Source organism: Chroicocephalus ridibundus, chromosome 6, assembly GCF_963924245.1.
Source record: "Chroicocephalus ridibundus chromosome 6, bChrRid1.1, whole genome shotgun sequence".
NCBI lineage: Eukaryota > Metazoa > Chordata > Aves > Charadriiformes > Laridae > Chroicocephalus > Chroicocephalus ridibundus.
The window spans coordinates 35,980,122-35,989,908 of record NC_086289.1 but is presented as its reverse complement, the minus strand read 5'-3'; the positions used below and the strand labels follow the sequence as shown (position 1 = coordinate 35,989,908).

The window sequence follows — 9,787 nt, the reverse complement described above, 5'->3', positions numbered from 1 at the left end:
TGCATAAGACGGTACTGAAACCAGTTGGCCATTGCACAACAGGGCCCAAATGTGATGTTTTCTTTTTTTTTTTTTTTTTCATTCCTTCCAGCTATTTCAGTACTGTCTCTTATGTCTCTCCAAGTCTTGGGAGTCTTGTTTTTTTCCCCTCACCTGTGAGTAGGCACAATATGTACTCATTCCTCAGGTCTCCCTTTGTGGTTTGTGTTTGTTTGGTTTTTTTGTTTTTGTTTTTTTTTCTTTTTTTTTTCTTTTTCCTAGTTGAGCCTTTCCAGTGCTCTTAGCTGGTGTCAGATTACCTCAGCCTTCAGGCTGTCGGTGCCCTTTTTACTTCCAAATCAACTAAAAATAGCCAAACTGCTGTGGCTGAAATTGTCCAAAAAGAAAATTCAGCCTGACACATGGACCTCATACAAATTTTCAGACTGAAAGTTTTAAGATGGTTAAGATTTTAAGCAGCAGAATAGAGTCTCTAGCAGAACTGATACAAGTATTAAGCAATTTAGGCCTTTTCAGAGTTTCCAGAGTTTTTTTTACATGAGCGCTATTGCATACTACACTTCAGGGTACTCAAATTTGCTAAAATAGCAAATTAGCAAAACTTTCCTCATGTCCATTTCTGAAATGGCTGCCTTGGTGGAAGATCTTACAAATGTGGGGTTATCTATCTGGAAATATGTTTTGAGTATTTTATGAAGGTAAATGAAAGAGGTTGTCATGTACAGCATTATTTGTATGAAATTTTATGGAATATACATTGCAACTATATTTGAGCAGGGTTTTACAGTAATGGCCTTTGCTTTCCTTCTTCCCCATTCCCTCTCATGTTCAACCTAAACCTTGTTGATTTCTGAGGTGGCTTTGCCATTGACTTCAATGGTGTCTGATTTAGGGTCTAAAAGCTCAATGTCAAACTATGTTTGCAAGACCGGGAATGAGCTTGGGGTTTCTTTAAGTGGTATTTTCAGTAGCAAGTTGTCAGTGAAGTCAGGAACTAACAGTTTAGGAGGAGGTCCCGAATGGGTACTGCCCTCCCCATTTTGACTCTTTTCCCCTCCTATTTTGTTTCTCATAGACTAGGAATGACAGGCAACCATTTGCAGTCTCACTGTCAGTGCCTCTGGAGTCAAGCTGCATCAAAGTAGTTCTTCACAGAGCTGTTTCTAGGATCTCTTGTTAGACTCGTGATACAAAAGGTAAGATTGAAGAGGAATGAAGGTAATTTTCCACTTAGTGAAAGTATATGAAGCTGTGACTGGAACAGTAGCTGCTTAATCAAACAAACGCCTCAAAAGTTTGAGTTAAAAAGCTGGTTTTCTTAACAAACTTTCTAGAAAAAGAACTTTTAAACATGACTTTTTAAATGCTCTGAATATTTTAAATCATCACAATCTTGTTATTTGAAGCTAGTAGCCAAAGTTGTGCAATGTGTTTGCGTATTTTCCAAATATGAAAAAACATATGTGGATATTGGAAAAGGAAGGATAAAATGTTGCATGGATGCTGTTATTTTAAAAAGTTTAATTTACCTCCTGGTACTTTTGCATCTAATGCAAGGAAGGTTTATGTAAATGTATATTTACTCCCCCAGTGTTGAAAATACTGAATTACTGTACAAGGCAATTTTATACATTTTTTTTTTATTTTAAAATATAAAAGGCACTTGTTTTTAAGTGAGGAGTAATGGAGAGCTATTACATTCAATATAACACTCATCATATTTCAAAAACTTTATGCACACAAAGACAGTTTTCCATTATGTAAAATCCATTTTTGGATTCCTCTTATTAAAGACTAGAGCTATGTTCAGAGATAGTGAAGCCCAAAAGACATCCAACAGCAAAGAATTGGGCCTGGTGACAGGCATTTAGAAAAATTATTGCTGTTCTCTCCTATTCCTAATCAGTTGGTCTATGTGGGAAAACTAATCCGCCTTGGAACAAAGTTTGGTTGTTTTTGCATGGGTGGTTGGTTTGTTTTTTGTTTTGGTGAGTGTTTTTTTTGGTTGGTTGTTTTTTTTTATGGTTGCTCTTTAGCTAATTGCTTTTGAGCTGGAATGACAGCGGAGGCCAAAATGGGCAGGAATGTTTTTAGTATTTATTTCTGAAGCTGTTTCACCAGAAATGATACATCAACCAAGTGGAGATTTTCTTCTGAGCCATGTTTTGATATGAAACTGATTGTCTGAGTTGATAGAGGAAATAGGGTGCCGTGCAGCACTAGGAACCTCATTGGAAGAATTAATCTGCATGTCAGAAGTCTGTCCATGTATACAGGCTTGGCATGGTGGGATTATGGTTTTGCTTAAATACTGTTTTTCTGTCCCCTGTTTTTAGGTCATGCTTTTGTAGGTGAGAGCTAGCTAGCTAGCTGCTTGCCAGCTTCCAAAATGATGCAGTTTCTGAGAACCATTTTTCTTTTATTTTCATGCATGTCTCAAATTTAATATATACTTAAGAAGTATCAATCACATGCTACCCTTAATTTTGCAGTTGTTTTGTACGTATATGTAGACAACAGGGAAAAAGATTTATACTGTTTGGGTCACTGGACAAAACAATTAGTGCAAACCTTTATATCAATTTGAAAATAATTACATAAAATGGTACGGGATGGTGAAGAATCCTGGGGTAATGCACGGGTATGAAACAACAAAATCAGTTGACAGGAGTAGCAGCTCTGCAAAGAGAAGGCTAAGCCACATTTTTTTTACGTCATTGCAACTGACTAAGAGACATTTGTTAAGCAAAACAGTGTAGTATAATGTTGCAACAGGTAACCTTTAGCAAATAACAAAAAGGGGAAATGAGGGGATTGCATTTAACAAAAAAAAATAATTAAAAGTATTTTAGCAGCACATCATGGAATTTTTTGTTGTCTTTTTTTTTTTTTAATGAGTTGAACAATATCCTATTTTTAGTGGAAGGTCAACTTGAACTTTATTTAAACAGAGTCTCTGTTTCTGAATAGAGATAAGAACACTTTAAAAGTGATAACAAAGGGGAGGGCTTGGAGCCAGACCTTCTTAACCTATCGTTACCAGCACAGGATAGCCATCCACGTAGGAACTGTACGCTAAAATAGAGTGGGGTCGTTGTTCTGTGCTCGAAGTGCATGCAGTGAAAATAGCACAGAGACTCATGTGGCAGGATTTTCTTTCTTTAAGAATTTGAAACGGGTCCAAAGAGTATTAATGAAAACCTTTTCTTTGTGAATAAAATGCTGCCATCTGATGTCGCACTACCTTCTTTTTTTGTCTTTTTTGACGTAAATGCTTTTCAATATCTTAAATATTACGACTGCAGTTCCGAGACCAAAAACTCCAGTACCTGCAAAAATGTACCTGGAAGAAGTGCTATGGAGATAAGATTTGTAAAGCATTTCTAAACCAAGTAGGATTTTTTGATTCTGCGGTCACCCGTAATGGTATTTATGCGTTTGAATTTCACAGATATCAATGGAATTATTTAGTTTACTGCTAATATAGTGAGAGCATTGTCATGTTCAAAAGTTTCCATGGTTGCCCTTAAGCGGAGCCACTTGCTGTGGGTGTAGGCTCAGGCAGAAAACAAACCTTTTTGGATAGCTCTTCACTGAAAAGCAGGGTCTGGTATGCTAGTGCAAAGCCAAAAGTTCTGTAGCTGGTCAGGCTGTAAGATTCACACCTCTGCTGGAACATCTCCTAGAATTTGTCACTGTGTCACAACTGGCTGGAAGTGCGTGCATTGAACCAAGGCAGTAATTTTGATAGTATGTTTAAGGGAGAAGAATGTATTAGCAGACCTTACTAAGAGTAAGAAATACTAGTATCTGGGTAACTTTGATGCGAGTATGGAAAGTGATTTTATATTCTTTAGATTTATAGTGTTAATTGTTTTTTTGGAAATGCTTTACTCTTCTTAGCCTGTTCATTGGCCTCAGTTAAAGAAAGTGTCAGTAAGGTGCTTAAGTGACTAGGTGGTTGCATCCCAGCACTTCATCCCTGATTCTGCCACTGGTGTTCTGTGTGATCTTGAGTAAATAATTTTTCCTCTGTGATTCTGTTTCCTTATGTCACATTGGAAGACGACCTCTGCTTGAAAAAGTTCTTTGATGGAATGCGCTGTAGAAAAAGTAGGCATGACTATTACAAGGAAAAGAGAGCATGTTTTGAGTGTTATAGCCCTGGGAAAAATCTTCATTTGCTATCTCACAGGACGTCAGAAAGTCTGCACGAGACACGTTCATTGAGATGTAATGCTTTCACCATCTCAAACTTTTTTTTTTTCTATAAACCTTAGTTAAAGCTTTTCATGCCATTAGGTCAGTTCATAACCTATTCCGTGTCATGTGGATTTTCTGGTATCCAGTAAGAACTAGGCTTACACTGTATGTTTTTCCCTGATAGATTCATTATAAGGGATGATGTAGGATTCTATCTATGTCAAGAACTATGTTGAAGAACCTGGTGGAAATCTTGTGTCCTTGAGAATTTCAGCTGCTTTTCAGATGTGGTTAAGTTGGCCAATGGATTAAAAAAGTGCTCTAGGGAGAGAGTAGACACAGAGGGAAATGAAAGGGAATGTAAGAAAACCTCTTTGTTTTCTTTTTTGCTCTCAGCATTAAAAATGATCTTCCGGTTACTTCACTGCAAATCTGCACCTAAATGCAAAACCTGTTTAAAGAAAGTAGCCTTCAGTGAATAAATGTGATTAACAAATCTGAATCTTGCTACCTTCTTCAGTTCTCCAGCTCTTCTTTTTTTTGTGGTGTCTTTGCACTGACAGACATGTTTCCTGTTACTAGTGACAAAATATGAGGTGGTTAGTGTAATCTGTCAGCTTTATATGGAAATTTAAATAATTGGGCAGGTGCATTATAGGTTTTCCCTGGCGTTAAATGGGCCAGATCCTTCCCAGGTGTCAGAGAAGTATTGCTCCATTCCAGGGCATGGTCTGGCCCACAAAGTACAGCTGGTCTTCAAGCAAAAAGAGTCCATGCTGTTGTATTGCAAGTAGAACTAGTACATTTTAGCATTCTGAACATCTTATGTCATATATCAGCTAGAGGATTAAAGAAAAATGCAGTGACTGGTTTTGTGACTTCTATAAAACCTGATTTGCACTTGCTGTACTGACTGTAGCAAAAGGACTAACAAATTTTATTCCCAGAGCGGTGGTGTCACTGATTGATGAAGCTATATAATAAATATTAAAAGTAAGAACAAATAATAAAACGTATTCTCAGCAATGTTTCACGTCTTGGAAGTCCTCAGGTGTCCTGTCCCTGTGTATCTTGTTTAAAAATACTAATTCAGACCACACTGTTTTAATATTTTTTTCTTGCCTTCCTTGTTTTTCAGAGGCAATAGTCCTGTCCATTTTATGAAATTGATAGGATAATGTATTGTATGTCAGTGTAGAGTAACATACAATAGAAAAAAAACCAAAACAAATTTGGTGCCAAGTTACGCGGTAAGAGCCTTATGAATCCCTTTGCTGTCCAGCTCAGAAGCCTGAGACTGAGTCATTGCCTGAGACAGAAGTTGGCATACAATCAGAATGTATGGGAAAACAATAGCTATGCTGAAAATTATGAGGATAAGCACCAGAAGTATCAGTAATGACATGTTTCATGTCATCTAAATGTTCCAAAGCTTTTTAATTTTAAATTTTTTTGACATATTTGTGCTCTAGTATATAGCTTTAAGGATGCCCATCCCCCTGCCACCCCTCCAGCAGCCACTGTGTCCTGTCAGTCATCCTGAAATACACTGGAGAGCTTGTCAGGCAGTCCGTTGCAGATGCCTCAGAAGCCAAATAGTGAGCCATAGCAGTTGCACTGAAGTTCCTAACACAAGGAAATTACATAGACAGTTGCTTTAGTGCTGAATATGGACCATTTATATTCTAGGATAGGTGAGTGATGTGCTATTGGCTTTCTAATGATCTAGCAGGAAATGGATTCTAAAGATAATGTTTTCTAATTTATGCAGATTATCTTTGGTTCTGCTTTCTGACACTAATTAGTTTATCTATGTCTGTATACAGTGTACTTATTGTTTAAAAGCTGCAGGTACTATGTTCGCATTGTATTGCAGATGGATACAAACTTTGACTGTTTTTCCTGTGTCTTTTTTTCTTACACCAAAAGACCCAGCAGTTTCAGTTTGCACAGTCTGCTGAAAAGACAAAATTCTCATTGTCTTAAAGTTTGTAGCACTTGGTAGGAGTGTGCAGGTGGTTGCTTTTCTGGCTGTTCTGAGACAGAACTGTATCTTGTGACACATGCTTAACATCCTAAGTGTTGTAAGAGCTGCTGGTCTACAGTGCTGAAATTGCCTACTGTAGAGGTTAATTTAACTGAGTGCGAGGTTATAGCAGCCTTTTACCAAAATATCTTGCAGTCAAGATCCCTGCTGTAATTAGAGGCCATATCATACTGGAGTAGACATATGCATTTTAAAAAAACAGAAGATGGACTGCGATTCTCATTTTTTCCTGAGGCAAGCACCAAAATTTGTTGTCCTAATGAAGATGATCTGGAAGGACAGAAGTTCACTTTCTAAGTGGAAATATCAGAGAAAACCCCAGAATGATCTTTACTGGCTGCCTATTTTTCTATCGCCTATTAGAATCATAGAAGCATAGAATGGTTAGAGTTGGAAGGGACCTTGAAGATCATCTAGTTCCAACCCCCCTGCCATGGGCAGGGACACCTTCCATTAAATTAGGTTGATCAAAGCCATTACTCTTGCTTTGATTTAAAAAAAAAAAATCCTGTTTAAATACTGATTAGTTAATATGGTAAACAACAGTAAGGAGATCCAGGTAAGTTAAAAATACGTAGTCATGTAATCAAAATAATTTAAGATTTTGTAGTCTTCACTGCATTGGCTTGCAAACTTGTATTTGTATTTTGGCTGCTTTAAGGAAGTTTCAGCAAGTATTAGAATTTTACTTATTTTTTTTTTTAAATAAACCCCAAAACTAGAATCAGTGAGTGAGTCCTGAAGTAGGTTATTTATACCTTAGAAAACAATAGAAATTTTCAGAAACAATCATTTTTGCGATTGACTTTCAGGTAACGATATGTTACGGGCCTGACCCAAGGCTAAAAAGCTACTGTTGAGTTCAAAAGCTGGTTGAGCCAGGGCTCAAGCAAAGAATAAAAATGCTTGTGTTAGACAATATGCTAAAAAAAAACCAAACCAAAACCAAAAACAACCCAAAAACCCAGAAAAGGGAAAGTCACAGCACATGGATTCACATCTTTCTGATCTGTAAAAATGGGATTGTATTTGTAATGCTTCCCAAATATGAGACTGCTCAGTGGTAGGATTCTGGAGCACAGTGATCTCTAGTAAGAGGAAGTGACTAGAATTACAACTACATTTTTATCTGACAAATTTTAGAAAAGATCTGATCGCTGTAGATGACCTGTAGTATAGGAAATTGTGCTGAGACAATGGGGAGCAGCGCTTGCTGCAAGCAGCAAAGGTTTTATTTCCCTTCTATCAAGGAATTGAGGGGAAGCCACTGTGAAGTTAAAACATGAGTGTATCTGTAGAAAAAATAACCTGAAAATCATCTAGTGATTTCTTCAAATCTCAGTAGAAGCATGAAGTGCTATCTCCATCTAGTTTTTACCTGTCCCCTTGCGACTGATAAATGTCTTAACCAGAAAAAAATTCACAGCACAATCGATACTATCTATTTGCAACTGTTGTGATGGATTCCAAGAAGTACTTGTATACTGGGAGGCTTGTGAAAACATCAAAGATAAGGGCTGTGAACCAGCGATATCATGTGATTTTTTTTTTTTTTTTTTTTAATGTGACTAAAAGGCACATTAATTGAGGTGTTGGTTAAACATTTAGAGAACCAGTGAATTGGAGATGATTAAAAAAAACAAACCACCAAACTGTCTTTTCAAGAGGACGAAATGATGTGGTTTGATGCAATCTCAGTGAAGCTGGAGGAGAGTATCTTGTTGAATTCAAAGGCCTTCTGATTCAGGGGTGGATACGGCAGAAATAGGTTTTCAGCAATGAGGGTGCTTCTCTGCTGTATGTTGACAGGCTGCACCAGCATGCTGGCAGGTAGGCACAGAAATGACACACTTTGCCAACACTGCAGAGTCAAACAGCACTATTGCTTTATTATGGGAGATGTGGTTTAAGAAGCCATTAAGTAGCCATGCAGTTTGGAATTGAAGCTAACTGGAAGAGCAGGGATGTGAACTGACAGACACTTGTGGCTTTCAGAGCAAATTTTTAGTACTGTAGGAAAGCTTACTTAAATGGGTTAAGAAGGATCTCCAGTTAATACTTGCTATCTTTAATTCAAAAGATTGTGTGGAGGTCTGAGTATCGGTGGGAACCTGTCTTCCAGGTTACTGATAGCTCCCTTGCTAGTATAGCAAATGTTGCTGGAAATAACTATATGGTTGTTCCTGTAAGAAAGCTTGAATTTTAATCTACTTTGCAAACACAGAACCTTTCTGAATATTCATTGTTCAATAAAATGATGCAGTTAATAGGTGTTGGCCCTTTGAGATTGCATTTTGTACTAGACCTCTCACTGTTGAGGTTTACAGACTTTACTTACATCGTTATATATTTAGTGTATGTCCAAATAGTTATATGGTTGAGAAATTGGTTTCAGTTTTGTTTTTAGTTTCCATAGATATCTGATGGGTATTAACGGTAAGAACCACTACAGACAAAGTGAATAGTAAAAAAAGAGCCTGCTTGTGTGAGTACAGAGTGGGTATGTCTTTGCCCTGAACTGTACGAATAAACTCTTGTTGCAGAGATCAGTTCACCAAGGATGTTGTGTGCACAATGTAAAGAAATCAGGAGGTGTTGCACTTTCACAGTGACCTAAGTTGTTGCATGAAGCCCTGTGGGTGATTGTGAATTTGTCTTTTAGTGATTCCTCCACCAAACAGCAGATGCAAAGGGCCTTCCTTATTTCTTGTTTTGTTGCAAGATATACGGCATATTATCAAGAATTGATTATAATATTTGTCTTTTTTTTTTTCTTTCAATTTTATGGTTCTGTAAAGACTAGATGGTGTCTAAAATATAGAGTCAGGTAGAAGCTATGTAAAGCTTTTGTCCTGAAGAAGTCATTTTGTTTTTTAAAAAAAAACAAACAACCACAAACAAGCCCAACAACAAAAACCAAACAACCAAACACAACCCACCCCAAAAACCCAAAAAAATCCCCACATACCTAAAATATTTTTTAATGCTTCACATTTGAGGCATCTTTCTTAAAAAAAGAATGTTACTGAGATATTAAGATAATGTGATAATGGTGATCTAAATTATTGGATTGTTTGGGTACATATGGTACAGTGCGGCTTTGTAATCTTAGAAAGTCATTGTTAGTTTTCAAAAATCTCATTGGCATTAAAACTGAAATGAGCAAAAGCTGAGCTTTGAAACAACAAAACCAGACTTAGCAGGAAAGAAGGATAAAGGGATTATGTTAGTATTATTTTAAGCCAGTACCCCAGACAAGGTAGTTGCCCGTTATTTCTTGCCTGTATGAAGCTCTCCTTATAAGGTGCAAACAACTGAATACTCCTGTGGAGGTAAGAAATAGACATAACTACTTAACAGAGACTTGCCCTCATTGGCAGTTTTTTAGAGGTGATATCAATGTATATAAACTGGTTTCACACTCTGGTTGCTTTCTCAGCTACAAAGGGATAAGGAGAACATAGTTCTACTTACTCAAATGTAAGCATTTAAATATTTGTGAATACAGATTATTTAAATGACGTAAGCAATTTTGTA

General features: G+C 37.0%; 1 protein-coding gene across 3 annotated transcripts in view; it reads left to right on the top strand.

Moving 5' to 3' along the window:
• Positions 1 to 1,076: 1,076 nt before the first annotated feature.
• CTNNA3 (catenin alpha 3) overlaps positions 1,077 to 9,787 on the top strand; it is a 539,182-nt gene continuing 530,471 nt past the window's right edge. Inside the window, exon 1 of one of the 3 annotated variants that reach the window (XM_063338117.1) lies at positions 1,077 to 1,196. Coding sequence is in view for 1 of the 3 variants with exons in the window: in XM_063338116.1 (XP_063194186.1) it covers positions 5,873 to 5,897 (25 nt within the window). In the remaining 2 variants the exon portion in view is untranslated. Of the gene's footprint in view, positions 1,197 to 5,761; positions 5,898 to 9,787 lie in introns of those variants that run through there. The other 2 variants (XM_063338118.1, XM_063338116.1) reach the window with 2 other exon arrangements.